The sequence below is a fragment of the Cnephaeus nilssonii genome, assembly GCF_951640355.1.
Source record: "Cnephaeus nilssonii genome assembly, chromosome: 15".
Lineage (NCBI taxonomy): Eukaryota > Metazoa > Chordata > Mammalia > Chiroptera > Vespertilionidae > Cnephaeus > Cnephaeus nilssonii.
In genome coordinates this window covers 23,339,194-23,356,376 of record NC_137086.1, presented here as the reverse complement: position 1 = coordinate 23,356,376, position 17,183 = coordinate 23,339,194, and the positions used below count along the sequence as shown (strand labels likewise).

The following is a 17,183-nucleotide window of genomic DNA, read 5'->3' as shown; positions in this document are numbered from 1 at the left end:
AGGTTTTATATGTTTTTGGAGACAAACTAGGAAAAATATCTTATCTTTACCATAGTCATTAGAATGAGTCTAGACTCAACATCAGTAAGGTCCATATTAGAATCAAAGTATTCCCCATCTGACCGAAATACAAATTTGTAAAAATAAAGGATGTGAAACAGCATATATTGTGCTTGGCATGTCAGCTGCATTTCTTACTAATGAAATGAGCAATCGGGCAAGATGGAGGAAAAGACTTTCACTCAGTAGTTCTGTTTTCAGGCGCAGTTAAAAAATCACCCATCTTGACAGTCTCCCCAACACCCTCAACATTGCTAAATTCGGGTCAGTTATCAGTCTTCATGTTACTGGACCTATCAGCCTGGAACTGTTCCCTGAACTGCAAGTTCATATATCCAACTTCCTATTTTAATAATTCCACTTGGAAATCTAGCAGACATCTCAAACTTCATATTTTCAGTATTAAATTCCTCCTCATCTCCCCTCCAAATTCATTTCATGCACATTCTTCTCATCTGTTAATCCCATCTTTCCAGTTGTTTAGGCCAAAAACTTTGACTATGACTATATCCTCAACTCTCTTTTTTTCTGTTGTATCCACGTTGGATGTGCCTGGAAATGTAGTTCATTCTACCCTTGAAATATGTCAAAATCCACCTTCTCTCCTTCTACTGCTTCACCCTAGAAAGAATTATCATCTCTCATCTGATTTAATTCAGTCTCCTAATTGGTTTCCCTGCTTCCACCTATCACCCCACAATTTCTGCTCAAGAGAGCAGCCAGAATTACCCTTTCAAAACATATTTCAAATCACAAACCTTGTCTTCTTACTATCTTCTAATGGCTCCTCTCTTCACTCATAGTAAAAGCCAGTCTTGACAATGACCCATAAGACCCTATTCAATCCAGTTCCCATGCTGACCTCATTTCCTATGACTCTTCCCCTTGGTCTTTGCTCTAGCAACAGAGGTCTCTCTATGATTACTTGAATATACCAGGCATGCTTCTGCCTTAGGGTCTTTAAATAGGCTGCATCCTTGTGTAAATGCTCTTCTTCCATACAACCCATGGCTCATTCCCTCACCTCCTTCAAGTCTTTGCTCAAATGTGTTACCTTCTCAAGTAAGACTTCCATTCTGCTTAAAACTGCAATCATTAATTTCCACTTCAGTACTCCTGAACCCCCTTAACCCACTCTGTATTTTTCTATAGTGGTTATTACCCTTTAATGTGCTATATACCTGAATTATTAATTTTGTTTATTCTCTCTTTCTCAGGTAGAACATAAGCACCATAGGGACAAATATTTTTTTTAAAAAACCTGTTTTGTACCAGGATGTATCTTCATTGCCTAGAACAGTCCCTGACACCTAATAGCTGTTCAATAAATACGCCCTATCGATGATTTCTGTATGAGTGTACCTAGCATAGTGCTGGCACGCAGAGAGCACTCAAGAAATAGAGGGTCCATAGTAAGTTGTTCTCTGAATGGAGTGTGTAGTTTAGCCACATATTCAAGCCACTTAACATGCTTTCTGAAGATTTCTGCTTTGGGCAAAAATGGAGTAACAAAGACCTCATTTATCCTACTGCCTGAAACACCCCCCCCCCAAAAAAAAAACCACAAAAACACACACAAACTTACACAAACATATAAGCAATAGTTTTCAAGATACTGAAAATCAGCAACAAAGGATAGTGATCCTTGAGAGGGGTGGTGGTAATGAAGTGAGCCCTGCCATTGCTTCAGGTTAGTGCCTGAGGGGGGAAGAACTAAGGTAGAAGCAGGTAGACTCCCTGAAAGTCTAAGGAAACCAAGGCGATTCCAGTTCACAGTATAGAGTACCAGATGGGAGATTGCTGCAGAGAGAAAATTCTGAAGAACTGTGGAGCGTCCCCCTGGAGTAGTCTACAGAGTGCTGATTGGTGAATGTACATGAGGAAACTACTTGAGGTTAGGAAAAGAACCATCTGAGAGAACTGGAGGGGACTGGACCAGTGTTCACTCAGGGCCAGGATAGTACCTGTTTCCACCAGTCAGACTAGAAAACCCCTTAACTGACAGGGTCCTGGGTAGGGTCCTCAGATGTATCTCATCTCGGCGGAGATGTCAAGCCTCCAAATTCTTTTAAGAAGCCAGTATACTAGTGATATTAAAACCTAATAAAGATTGCACAGTAAAATTGTGGACCAATTTTATTGGTGAATCTCAATGCAAATAGCTCAGCTAGCATCATGCACTACTGGAGGGAATGTAAAATGGCTCAGCCACCTTGGAAAACAGTCTGGAGTTTCTCAAAAGGATAAACATAGAGTTTATGTGACCATCTACACCCAAAAGAAATGAAACTTATCACAAAAATGTGTACACAAATATTCACAGCAGCATGTTTTAAGCCGCATAAGAACTTTAAAAATGAAAACAACCAGATGTCCATAAAGTGATGGATATGGTATATCTATGCAATGGAATATTATTCAACCATAAGCATTAATGACATCCTCATAGGTGCTAAAACATGGATGAACCTCAAAACACTATATATTAAGTGAAAGAAGTCAGATATGAAACATGACATATTGTATGATTCCATTTATGGAATAAGAAAATCCATAGAGACAGGAAGAAGATTAGTAGTTGTCTAGTGCTGGGAAGAAGAAAGGGTGGAAGGGAATGGGGAGTGTCTGCTAATGGGTATGGGATTTCTTTTGGGGTGATGAAAATATTCTAAAACTGACTGTCATGGTTGCATAACTGTGAATATGTTAAAAGGCATTGAATTGCATACTTTAAGTGGGTGAATTGTATGGTATGTGAATTATGGCTCAATAAAGTTGTTATTCAAAAAATCCCAGATAATATATTATTAAAATAAAATAGCATGTTAAAGGAAGAATTAAAGTACCATGACTAAGTGACTAGATATGCAGAGATGTTATAATACTAGCAAACCTGTTAACATGAACTGTCATTATTGTAGGTGAAATAAGAAAAACAATTTGATCATCTCTATACATGCTGAAAAGACAAAGTTCCATATTTATGATAATTTAAAAAAATAGGAGTCAATAAAAAATTCCTTAACAAGATAAAAATATATATTTTTTGATACAAAAAAAAAGCTAATGCATACTTAGTGGTGAAATATTAGAGGATTATAAAAAAAGTAAGGCTCAAAGATGCCTATTACTTAATACTAGAGGCCCAGTGCACAAAATTCATGCACTTTGGGGGGGAGGGGTCCCTCAACCCGGCCTGCACCCTCTCTTATCCAGGAGCCTTAGGTTCATGGGGAGCAGGCCTAAGCCATCAGTCCAACATCCTTAGCGCTGCTGCAGAGGTGGGACAGGCTCCCGCCACCGCCACTGTGCTCACCAGCCGTGAGCCCAGCTTCTGGCTGAGCGGTGCTCCCCCTATGGGAGCTCACTGACCACCAGGGGGCAGCTCCTGCATTAAGCATCTGCCCTCCTAGTGGTCAGTGTGCATCATAGCAACCGGTTGTTCCTCCATTCGGTCAATTTGCATATTAGCCTTTATTATATAGGATAATTCTAGAAACTTTTAGCCAATAAAATTATATAAAATAAAGAAAAGGGAGGTATAAGAATCAGAAAGAAGTTAAAATTATCATCATTTACAGAGGATGTAATTGTTAATTTAAAATATTCAAGACAATAAGTAGACAAACTATTAGAAATTTGAGGCAACTGAATATTACACAAAACCCTATAGCTTTCTTTATATGTACATAAATAACAAACAGTTAGAAAATGTAATGAAAGAAAAGATCTCATTTATAAGAGAAATTAAAAAAGGTATTTTTCAAAAATAAGCTTAACAAGAGAAATAAAAATTTTATTTATTTATTTACTTATTTATTTTTCCTTATTTGAGAATGTTTATTGACTTTAGAGAGAGGAAGGGGGAAAGAGAGAGAGAGGGAGAGAGAAACATTGGTTGCCTTTTGCACATGCCCCAACTGGGGACCAAACCCACAAGCTAGGTATGTGTCATGACAGGCAATTGAAATTGAACCTGTGACCTTTCAGTGTACGGGATGACACTCCAACCAACTGAACCTCACGGGTCAGGGGGAAAGATTTTAAATGCTAGTGAAACACCTAAAAAAAACGGCTTAAATAGAAAGAAATCACCCTGTTCTTGGAAAAGAAGAATCAAAGTCATAAAGATGTCAAGTTGTAGTAAATCACATATTTCAATGAAAATGCCAATACTGCATATTCAAAATACCAACATAATTTTATAATAGTCTAGGAAGAAAGAATAATGCAAGGGACTAGTCTTTAACAGATGTAAAAATACATTACAAAGTTTCAGAATTTCCATAATTTGATATGAATAGACAAAGTCCACTTCTAAAAATTGGCTCTGCATACATACTTGCAAATGAACAGTTTATGTGCAGGTGTGTTTCACTGCAGCATTGTTTGTAACAGCAAAGTGATGAAACAAACGTCTATTATTAAAGTAAAAAAATGATTTTTAGCAATAGATTATGATGTGGTCATACTCTAAAAAAAAATTTTAAGACTGCCCCTTGTCCACTGAAAAGTGACAAAATCCTTTGAAAATGAAGACATTTTTATTTGATATATAACTTCTGTGATATAAACATCTATCTACGAAGGTGGGGTTTTTCCCCTTAGTACTAGAAGACATTTTCACAGAGGATGCAGTAGTCTAACCTGAACACCTTGCTATCAAAACAGAACTTAGCCCGTTTTTGGTAGTGAGAGTTTGACCTGGCTAAAGAGTAGAGATCATAGTGTCCAAGGAGTTAATACAATGTTATTCTAGAAGAAAAGGTCTTAATTTCAAATATGCTGCAGTTTAGAGGGCCCCTAAAAATACGGTGTCCCATATTTTAAAATCTGGCTAATTTTAATAAAAAGGAACTCTATCAAAATATCTGAAACTGGATAACATTCCTGTGGGAGTTGGTTTCTTTGGTGCAAAGAAGCTGGGGCATCAGTCCTTCTATAAACGTGTCAAGCAAATAAAAATGTTATGTTAGTAATAGAAAGTACACTTAGTAATTTCATTTTTCCATATCTGACATCTCTAGAATTCTCAGCAGTGCTCAAGATTATGTTACCATAATTCTACAAACTCACTAATAGGTACATTTTATCAGAACATTTCTTTAAGAGAGCCCTCAGCTTCCTTATCTCAGTTACCTTCTACTAACCTTCCTCTTCAACCTGACAAAGGACAGATAAATGCCTACTCACAATGTCGGTGTGTCTACAGACACTGCATGTGTCTGCCTGAGAAGAACCCTACCCTGAAATGAAAGTCAGCTATCGGATATATAAACTGATGTCTGCATCGCTAGCGCTTCACTTTCCTCCCCTAAAAATTGTTTGGTTCCATAAGTCTTGTGGAGTCCTATCTTTCAAAATGTGCTCCTAATACAAATCTTAAAACCTTTCATATAACAGGAATAAAGTATACTAATTGCTTCAGAGAATACAAAAACATATTAAGCAGAACCCTTGCCTTCAAAAACATGATCTGCCTCGCTTGCTAGAATGTTAATTCTAAGAAGACATGGACGTTCTCAGCCGTGTTCATCACTAAATCTACAGCACTTAGAATAGTACTTGGCGAAAGGGATCGAAATACTTGTCAAGAAATGGATGCACCAGTGAACATGAAAACAAAGACAACACGCTTTGGACAATAAGGGAATGCACCTTGTTTTACTGTGGGACTATTCTAAGGCCAATAGCAGTTAAAAGAAGGAAAAGATGAGGGCAGGCTAAAATAGGAGGAAATGGTAAGATCCTAGAAGGAAGGACTTAGATGGGCGAGGAGGAGGGGAATAAGATTGGCAGAGACCAGAGATGGGAAGGACCAAATGTGTTAGGAGGAGAACGAAGAGGCGTGGGTGACAAGGGAGAAGGTGTACGTGGGGGAGCAGCGGAAGCCGGATTGAATGAAGAGAGTGAGGAAAGTGAGAAGACTGCAGAGGCCTGGAAAATTACCAACTGGAACCCACTGGGTTGGGGTTTCCATTTAAAAATCATTTTTCACACCCCCAATTTAACCTTTAATGGAAAATGAGCCTCCGAAAAGACATAAATCTTAAAAAGAAGTAGGGCAATGGGGCCAACAGTCAATCCTGGGGGCCCACATAAAGGTATAATTTGAGTTATAAAAAAGTCTTAAAAGTTATAATAAGTTCCATAGTTTACTAAGACTAATGGTTTATCAAAGAACAATAAAAGTCACAGGCCTAAATTCACTAGCAATTTTCACACAAAGATAACCTTTTTTCTTAAGTAGAAATTCACTTTTAATATCACAGCAGGGTATATTTAATAGATTTTTTAAAATTTTTGTAACTGTTCATATTACCCATAGAATGACGCCATTCACTAATTCTGGAACACCTAGAAATATGTAGGCGTCAAAAGCTCTGAATGGTTCTTTATTAGACCGTCACAGTTTTGAAGACAGCTTCAGATAAACCTAACAATTGAGATGCTGTAAATACATTTGCTCTTTCTCCAATCTCTAGCTATATTTAGCAGCACAATTTCCTTTGTTCAAGAATTATTCTTGATTATTGCACAATTTATGTTCTCAAAGGCAGAATACCTTGGACATATTAGGTAAATGAATGGATGGCTGCAAGGATGAACAAATGAATGAAACATCAAAAAACTGTATTAAGATCTTTGAGGTGTCGTTGCTATATGCCTCACACAGGAACACCCTAGTTCTTCCTTGGCCAGGGCTAAAGCTCCTGGGCTTTCACAAACAGGTCTTTCATATTTAGCAACAGCCAGGCTGGGATTACAATGGAACAGAGGGGGTAAGGACGTATACAAGGGAAGAGCATTATTCTGGGCAAGGTTGGTGGCGTTTATGAGAGCAGGGGTGGATTTACTGGGAAGCTAATGAAGCTTAACTGCCGGGACCCCTCACTTGCACAGCCCCTCCCAAGACCCGCGAGGAGCCCTCGTAATGAGTTCACTCGGTAGTATGCTTCTGTAAAATTTGCCAAAGTAAGGTATAATCAAATTCATCACCCTAAAGAGGGCCCTCAAAATAAGTTTCAGGCCCCACACAACCTGGGTCTGCCCTGTGTGAGAGGCAGGCAGAGGCTCGGTGGCAGGAGGAGTGCTGGTTGTTAGAGAACATGGTCAGGGCAGCGAAAATGGGAGCTCGGAGGGCCAGTCAAACCCCTGGGTGGTTTCTTGTTCCTTTTTAAAAGCACAATTTCCTAGGCTCCCAGTTCTCATATCATGATTTTCCTTTCTGCTTTTCTATCTTCTTTGCAAATGAAGTCACAGGAGACATTTAGCTGTTATAAACTTCATGTCAAGCTCTGAAGTGCTTTTTAATAGCAGAAATATTTGGCTCACATGTGGGCTTTGTAGCTGTGGTAAATACCTCTTAGTTATCTGTCGCTACTGTTATCCCACACCTCCAATTTGGAGAAGAAATTCTGCATATGCATCGAGGCATTAAAAAAAGGAATATTGTGCCATATCTTAGCTCTTTTGTGAGCGGTTTCCTTTTATTTCTTCTCATATGGAGCTAAGGCTTTTATCATATTGCACTGGTCATGGGTAGAAAAGCAGTAGATAGCAGGGGAATACTGATTATTACATCACTGGTTGGCAGTTTCCTCTTAGCTTCCTAAAGGTTAAGTGGTCAAGTAGCTTCTTAATACAAGATCAAGGCATTTCAAGGACTAACTCATTCACCTGTTTTCTGACAAAGTGCTTTAGTAGATTTTGGACAAAATGCTTGCAGTGGTTAAAAAGGAAGAAATTGACCAGAGTTAATATGAAATAAAGACACACACACACACACAAAAAAAAACTACCTTGGAGGTTCTTATATGACTATTGACATATAGACTATATGTCTACGAGGTACATATCAGAACAATATATTTAGAAGTAGCATTCTTGAGTACAGATAATAGAGACAAAGGCCATGTAGTAAGCATTTTTTGAATATGTACTGTGTAGAATAATGACCTTTTACTTCTTTTTGTAACTTAATTATTTTATGAAGAGATGATAGAAAATACTATTACACTTCACAAGTTAAACACTTGACATTTTGATTCCTCAAAATGCAACATTTTAGAAGTCTAGATATGTTTATTTATTAGTGATTATTAACACCCAGTAAACAACATTATGTCTTGTAAAAACACAACCTCTCTTCACAGCATGATGCTGAAATCTATTATTCCCTGATTCCATATGCTGAAATACACTCAAATGCTCACAAATGACCTTAAGCATTAGATAAATGTAAATGAGGACAACATAGCAAGTGTGCGTTTGATTGATGACTAAAAGACCAGGTTGAAAACCACATCCAAAAAGGAAGTCCTCCCCAGAAGGGCCTGGAGTCCGCGCTGGGAGCAATGGCTCCTAAGAACGAGGACTGCTCTTTCTAGGATCTGCCAGAGGTTTTCTGGGAAACAGAACTGGTTTGTTCATTTATATGAGAAACACACAGCACACTGCTCCCTGTGCCATCAGCCAGCATTTTAAACAGGATTTAAAAATGCATATCTGGCCCTGGCTGGTGTTTCTCAGTGGTTAGTGCATCGGCCCGTAGACTGAAAGGTCTCGGGTTTGATTCCCAGTCAAAGGCATGTACAAGAAGAATCAACCAGTGATAGCATAAATAAGTGGAACAACAAATCTCTGTCTCTTTCTCTTCCTTTCCTTTCCTCTCTAAAAAAGAAAAAAGTCCATCAATGAATACATAATTAAATAAAGCAGGTGGTTGGGCTTCTCTCAACCTCACACGGTACACTCTCAACCCTACCTAATTCCCACCCAGTGTACAATATGTTTATCTTCAGTTTTTCTCATCTATTCATTTAGGGTAATAAGAATACCCGCCTGCCTCATTATGGTTCTTGGGAACATTAAATAAGATACTTACAAAATGCTTAGAACAGTGCCTGACACACAGTAAATGCTCACTAAATGTTAGCTATTATTATTTTTAACGATCACCCACAGTATGGAGAAAAGCACTTTCAACCAGAGCGTGTTGATGCAGGAAGGTATCTTACCAGCTTGATACTTTCTGAGCTTTAAACACACCAGCCTTCTGATTCCTTTGGACGATGTCTCTCACATCTGTTGGACACAGTTAAGAAAGCTTCTGCACCGACTGTCAATGGACTAAATATAAATAAATAAAAGCCCACAAACACGGTGATGTTATCGGACAGGGGATCAGTGACAAGAGAGAGATGTAGGGTTATATAAGGCAGGCGGAGAAGGTTCTAGCTCTGGCCCTACCACCAAATGTTGAATTACTTGCCACAGGCAAGCTCTTTGAATTCCCTGGGCTGCAGTTTTGTTACCTGGGAAATGGACAGTCAGGGATCATCCGGGCGAGGCCCAATGTGGGCACCTGTGGGGGGAGATGACTATCCCGTAGGTACTAAGCCCCACTCGCTTCAAAGGCCAAGGTATGCAGTCACCGGGGAGGGCAATGGCAGTCTTCTGAGCCGTTCCAGGTTGAAGTATTCCCAGCCTCCTAAAAGCTAGTAGGGAGGGTGGGGATGAGCAGCAGAGAAGACTTGGGAGAAAGTGAGATGAGGAAGGTGAAGAAAAGCCCAGAGATTCTTTGAGAGAAAATGAATTACTGAAGAAAGTCAACCCAGTGAAAGGCCCCTCGGTGAGCTGTCCTCACAGACCTAGGCTCTGGCCTTCGGCCATCTGCTGGTGTGTAAGCACTTGTACAAAAAGAGTCGTGTCTATTGAAAGACGTTTTGGGGAGCTGGTCATTTACATCACGCAACACCATCTCCAGGAGGGCCCATGGGAAAAATCACATTGGGTGTCAGCATGGGAAATGCTAGACTTCAGATTGACAGTTAGTTTTGCTTCAACTTCTATAAATCTTATAACGGTTCCTCTTTCTCTTTTTGCTCTAGTCCCTGTGCCGCTCAGTCCCAAGTCTCACAACCACAGCAGCTCCTTCCTACTGGGTATATTTTCTATACTGACCTCCATCCCTGGCTTCATCGTGTTTTCTTGGCTTTCTAATTTTCAATTGCCCTCACTTTCTCATTTATTTCATATGGTATATTCTATATGTCACTGTAAGAAACCTCAAAATCCCTCTTTTGGAATAAGGCAGGTTTAAATAAACAAGAAATAAAATAATTCCAGCGAAGGCTGCAAGCTGAACTAAATTGGGCCCATGGGGAGGACACCAAGCAGACAAGCGATGTTCCCCTATTGCTCAGAAAAACAGATTTCCTGAATGCTGGAAGCGAGCTTTGGCCCAGGTCTCCCTGCAAGAACAGAGCCACAGGACGTTTCAACCCAAATCTCTGCTTGAAACACCAGGCACACCCATTTCTTCTCGGAGTGAATAAGCAGGTACTGTGATAGCTTTCTTCCCCCCGGAGTGGGGAGGAAAAATCAATTAGGTCTCCTAATGAAGGGCTTTGTTGAGGTTTACAAAAGTGCTATAATGCAGACTTTTTTTTCCTTCCTGGATGAACTTTCCTGTATGCAAATTAAATACCGTTAAATTACATTCATTAAAAAAATAAAAGAGACTAATTTGCCTACTTGTTTTGATTAACTGAAATGACACATAGGCCTACAGTTCTATTTCAGGAAGAAAGTATTTCAGGAAAGTCTTCTACATGAAATGTCTTGTAGAAAAGGACAGCTGACATCTTTATTCTGAGAACAAAATTAGTAGTCAGCTGACAACTGGTTTTTGACTGAGCTCCCCCACACTCTGGCCACACCCTAGTCAGTGTTTCCATGGCATCCAACTGCAAGCCATAATGTGACAGGTACACCTGTCGCGTCCTGTGAGTACATGCCTAATCTATCGAGCAAAACATATTATTTTGTTACTGGAGGTAATACTTTTTATAAAATAGTCACAGGGAAGTTAAATTATATAACTCAGAAAACCTATTAATAATTTTTAGTAAACATCTTAACACTATATACTTTTATACCATTTATAAACCTGTGACTACAGGTGGTCAGGCTGAAGCAAGCATATATATTTAGATTCTAGGAGCAACTTTTTTTAAATGAAAAAAATTCGCAGCAGTATTTAGGCTGCTTTATTTTTAGAACTGGGAAGAAAATATATTTGGTGGTTTAGAAAAAAATGTCAATTGTGTATAAAAATACTACCTTAAGAGATATATTCTGACATTCTGATCCCCACCCTTTACTTTAGGTGGGGTTTCTGGGTGGTTCCTCTAGTTGGCACTGTGCCCAATGATAAATGTTGCCTTTCTTCTGTGTCACCTCAGCATAATAAAGGAAATTCAATCAAACGGAGTCAGTCCGTCCAGGACAGTTTTGAACAGATGGACCAAATCGTGTTCTCTGAACTGCACCCACCTTCTGGGAGACTTCAGTGGGAGGTGCTTGGTGCACAGAGAGATTTCTGATTCAATGGATGCAGAGTAATCACCTCCAATCGCCTTGCCTGGGCAAGCAGACCTCCAGAGCCAGAGGGTACAGGCTTGTGGCTAAAAGGAGACCAGGATTCTAGCTCTACATGTTCTTCTCAAATAGAGCAAAGTTCAGGAGTGGGACTCCATTATAATTTTGCTTCAGTTGATTTTTATTCTTAAAATTATATTTTTTTGCATAATAACAATATCACTTATTTAAAGAAATTATGTTACATATTATACATAATATTATTTAAAATATTAGCCTCCTTCTGCAATTAGTAATTGTTATATTTATCGGTAGTCACATATACATTCTGAGAATTGGTATTGTTCTTTAAACAAGAAAGCATTTGAAAAAGAACAACATTGCGATTCACAAGGCATTACTTTCTTGGTTTATGTTTCCTTTATTTTTCACTGGAACATCAAAGGTGAGAGTAGGAAACTATGAAATTATTATGTAAACCCTGTTTACTTTTATTTCTAAAGTTTTTAAAATTACTTGACAATATTTGCTAATTTAAAGGTCGCAAAATATTCCTAAGTGTGCTTATTACTCAAATGAATTGAGAAGATGGCATAGAGGTGATCTGAACTCTTTTAGCAATGTCAACTGTGGTTTATGGATGAGAGAACTTTTCTTTCAGAGGGCGCTGAGGAAATGCAAGAGGACCTTCATCCAAGCATCCTAGCTTTTGGTAAAGAGAGTTGTTTAATGGGAGAAAAATACACTTTGAAGTCAACTGACCCTGGCTTCTAGTGCTGGTTCCGATTCTTAGTGGCTGTGTAAACGCAGGTCAATTAACCTCCCTGAGCTCCATCTCAAAAACAGGAATGATGATACCTATTTTATAGGCTTAATGGAGTGTCACATACGAGGAGCCTGACACATAGTAGGTGCCTAATTCATGTCAATTCATTATCTTTTCCAATAATTCATGTAAAAGCTTTGGAGGGATGAAGAGGCTGGTTGATTGTAACTCAAATGAGATTTGGCAATTAAGCTTTACCTTCTTTCCCTGCCACTCAGAGTCAATTAAGTGAACATTTATATTGTAGAATTCTAATAACTGGAGGGAATCCAAGAACTTCTGCCCTGTAGGTTTCCAGTGTCTTTTACGTGTATAAACGTGCTCTAGCCAAGACGTAGCCTGTGACCCACAAAGACAGGGACTTGGTCTGTCTTGTTCTGCTGTCTCCTGAGCACCTGAAATGCATGCAGTCAATACTGGCTGAATTCATTTTAATTAATTATCTAAAAATTAAGTTTCAAAGCTATTTGTTGAGTTCTTGCCCAATATGAGGTACACAGAGGTCCATTTATGACTCATCTTGTAAACAGAAGTGCTGGCATCAATACTTCAGCTGGCGTTGGTATTGCAGGAGGGGCCTGGGTGGAGGAGGAGGGCCCGGCATTCCCAAGGTCCCAACTATCCCCAATCAGGCTGCGCAGTCCACGTGCAGCTTCACCGATCAATGCCTTAAAGCAGGGATTCTGTTAAAATAATGGTAAGCCAGGGGTGTCCTTTAAAATGGACATGAAATTAACCAAATTTGGAAGAATCTTAAGTTTGAGATCATGGTCCAGACTGTGCACTCTGTGGGGATGAGATGCTTGGGCCAGGGGCACAGGAAATGGGTCACCAAGCATTGCCAGATGCTGCAGATGGCAACTTGATGTTTACTGAGGAGGGGTCAAGGCGGGGTGCTTGTGTTGGGCGAGTAGTGAGTGTAGCGGAGAGGGCTGCTCGCCTTTAGATGTTGTACTTTTATTCATTATGATTTGGAAGAAGCTTAGCATCAATAATAACTCAATTTATCCTTTCTCGCCCCTATTCTTATGTCATTGCCATCGCCAGCTACAAATTTTACGGAGCAATTATTATCTGTGGGCACTTGGAGAATTCTTAATTACACTAAAAGGGCAGCGCCAAAGAAAAAGAATACATTCCACACTATTTTAAGATAAATTTGAGAAGTGGATGAACCAAGTGATGTTATTTTCTAACTTATCCTTTGTTCTCTCTGGGTACAGCTAGATTACGGCATCAGTAAGGAGAGGCGCTCTGAAGTAGGGGGCTCTGTAGTTTAAGGACCACGGAGAGCCTCAGAGACATCTACCCAGGAGTCTGAGAAAATGTTCAGACTTACAACATTCGCTTATTCCTCCAGTCTTCACCTCTTTTCAGATATCCCTGTTTAATAAATCTCAAATCGACATCTAGCTTTCCAGGTCAAGGTAGAGAGCTGTAGACGGCGGTTGCCAACCGGCGGTCCATGGACCACTGGCGGTCCGTGAGGTCCGAAAGGTCGGCGCCCGCTGCTCTAGAAGATACAGCCAATCCACCTGATACATCTTAGGAAGATGGTGACTAAAATAACCTCACAACTGGTTGACATGCTTCTATGATATAAAGATTCAGAACACATCCTTTCATTGCCTCACATATTTAAAAATCAGAAATAACAGAAGATAAAAAGAAAATATCAGGAAATGCTCTATTTTTTAAAAAGGTAAGAAACAGAATGTTAGAAGATGAAGAGACTAGGAAGTAAGGCTCAGTTAGATTTATTAAATTCAGATGCCAAGAACAACAGAAATAATTTTTTAAAAGATGAGAATAATATACAGGCCAATACTCAGATGCGATGCGCGATTGCCAGGTCGATTTTCAATTACATTTCACTGATGTATTCATTTGTTTCTTAATGTGCTCATCTTGCCCATTAAGAATAATTAGCAGCTTTGCTTAGAGATTTTTCTGGCTTCTGGCAATGTTTCTCCCCCACTTTTTTTTTTTTTTTTTTGGTTGACATCCACTTTTACTTTTTAGAAAGTAATTTTTGAATAATATCCTACAACTGCTATATAATTTAGGCTTCCTAAAATTTTAAAGGGAAGACGTAAACAGTAATTTTTAAATGAGTCTGTTTCAATCCATATGCATCAACAGCACGTGATTCAGTGAATTAGTTATTCTAACAGAAAATGGGCACACACATAGAAAAAAATTTTTTTTTCATTCATATTAACCTCACTCAGCAAAACTGCTCAGGATGAATGCCAGTTGTAAGCTCTGTTAGCAAGTCAGGATATCATTAGTATTAAGAGCAGGAAAAACACATTGCCAATTTTTTAAGGCTTGATGCATGCTTGTTTCTTTTAATTTAAAAAAATTAGATCTAGTTACAACAGAAAAATGCACACAAACATAGAACAGCGGCATGACAAAAACTGCACTGCACTAGGAAAGTCCTGCGAGATGAAATAAAACACTGCCCGTTTGGGTCTGCATCCTGAAAGGACCTACTTTATCTGCATTGTAGAGTTCTTCCCCTCCTGCCCTCTGGCACCCCGCTATATTAAACCCATTGTAAACCCCAGCACAATAAAGCACTCTCAGGGCTGAGCTTCTGAGGACCAAATGTTAAAAATCCATTTTCTTGGGAGGGGGCTGTACCAATCATTTCTTTGAAAGGCCGGCAGAGTGAATACAGAATCTGAGATTTCCTCTCTGATTTCAAGAGCTGGCCTGGCATCTTTGCTGTTTAAAGCAAAGGTGCGTTAATTAATGACTTAGCATTGCTTCTTTTCTTTGGAAGCTCTGTAGTGTAGCTCGATAATAATTTTAATGTCATTAAATTTACATGCGGACTACAGATGTTGCCCAGAGTTTGTTAAAAGTTCTAATTGGTTCCTGAGGCTGTCAAATGAGACACCTGCTGACTTAAGGAAAACCTCAGGTTGCTGGGCCCAAGCTGAAAGTTTCTGTGGCCAAAATGACCTTCTCTTGCCCAATAACCCTGCCCCCCTTTCCGCCCCTGGAAGAACAGATCCGCTGGGGCTGAGCCGGCATACCTGACTCCCTCTCGCTCTCCGTGTTCCCTGACATGCGGAGGAGGAGCACGGGGAAATGATACCGTGCACGAAATAACCCAGAATAAAAGCAGAGTGAATGAACAACATGGGCTCATCTGCAGGAATATTTTGAGAAACTTGCGACAGCCTGAAGATCATGATTAAAATCCTGCATTTTAAAAAAGGAAGCACCTTTTGTGATCTCTTTCCCTTGTGTGAAAGGCCAAGCCTGTGATTGGCTGTTTTTCCTTCCTGAATTTTTTTAAGTCTGTCAGGCAATTAGCGGGGTGGGGCTCTGTGGAGCACACAAGTGCGGCTGCACAGTATCAGCTGCTGTGCTTCTGGTACCTCCTTCCTCCCGTCAGAGCAGCCTGATGGAGCTGCTGCAAATTTTATTTCTTTTAAAAAATTACAGAGCGGAGGAAGCAAAAGAAAATAATTTTTAAAAAGGCTTTACGTAAGATGCCACAAAAAAATCAGACCCGCTTTGACATTTTAGGAGTCTCAAATTCAAATAAGGAGATTACCTTCTTCAGAATGTAAATGTAAGGCACACCAAAAAACCCAAAGCAAACATATCTTCCACTTTTCCTCTCCATTTCTAACGGCTGTTAACTGCCCCTGAACAAATCAGCTCGATTGCTAAAGTAGCCACAAATTATGCTTGCTTTCTTAGTTAAAGTACAGTTCAATTTTCATGAACTCTGTGTACATATTAGTAAAGCATAATCTAATATAATGGGGTTTGAACTGTAATAGCATGGCAGGAAAAAAGAGATAGCTTTTATAATCCTAAATAAAAGGAAATAATGAAAACCTGCTAGCTGTTTTCAGCGTGGAGACAGAAGTAACTCCTCAGAAATTAGAGTAGGCATAATATTACATGGCACGGATGTACACTATCAAACACAAGAAAGGTAATGCTGAACATGAAGTTGGAAGCTAATTTTTGTATGCAATATCCAATGTAATAAATATTCAGTAATTTATCTTGTGCTGGCAAATTTCAATGGAAATAAAAAACAAGAATGCCTGAAAATTATTTGGAAACAAATGTTCTTCCTGCCTTGAGTAGTCCACAAATCACAGGCTCCTTTAAGGAGAAGTGACGATTAAAATCTATCAAAATAAAAAACACTTCATCTTGCCCAATGAACTCCATATATTCCTACTTTTTCTTAATTACTTATCATAGGTGTGGGAGAAACTCTTTTTTTAATACCCCATGCTGTCTTTCTTTATATCAATTGTTACTGGGTGGAGGAGGAATGAACGCAACAGACCCGTTTTCTATCTGAATAAGGATACTTCTGATGGCCTTTTCATTCCCATCAGTTAACAGAACTTCTTTGACATCTGCAGAAATAGCAACCTGGAAAAAAAAAAAAAGGAGCACAGCAAACAATGAGCAAATATGCTTGTCTGTGTGGAAGTGAAGACAGGAGTGACAAGCCTTCAGTATCATGCTTCCTCACCTATTTCTCTGTAACAATCTTCAATCTTTTTTCATTTTATGTCTGCATTATTTTAATCATTCAATCAAATCAGTCAATACTTTTATCATTCCATTTGCGGGAGCCTCTATCTTGCTATCATTCTGTTCGGTAATTGCATTGTGACAGCGGATGATGGTATTCTGAGAGGCTTTCATTTGTGGGCTTCTGTTTATCTAGTAGAGCCATCATACAAGGCTGTCACTCTGCCTTTCAGCTTGCTTCTGTCTGACTGCCTGATGCCCTTCATATAACTTTGCATTGCAGGCAGATGGCTTTGTGAGGGTAATTTTTTTGTGAGCTTTGACATGCTCGCACATTGGGCTGTAACCTCGACACATTGTGTAAGAGCGACAGGTTTGTCAAATGCCA

The 17,183-nt window shown here is 39.3% G+C and overlaps 1 protein-coding gene across 1 annotated transcript in view; it reads right to left on the bottom strand.

The window, feature by feature from the left end:
• The window catches only part of CAMKMT (calmodulin-lysine N-methyltransferase), a 288,528-nt gene that overhangs the window by 22,226 nt on the left and 249,119 nt on the right, over positions 1 to 17,183 (bottom strand). The window contains exons 6-7 of the mRNA XM_079791819.1: positions 16,627 to 16,690; positions 9,081 to 9,147 (exon numbers count right to left, since the gene is read on the bottom strand). Coding sequence (XP_079647945.1) covers positions 9,081 to 9,147; positions 16,627 to 16,690 — 131 coding nt within the window. The remainder of the gene's footprint in view (positions 1 to 9,080; positions 9,148 to 16,626; positions 16,691 to 17,183) is intronic.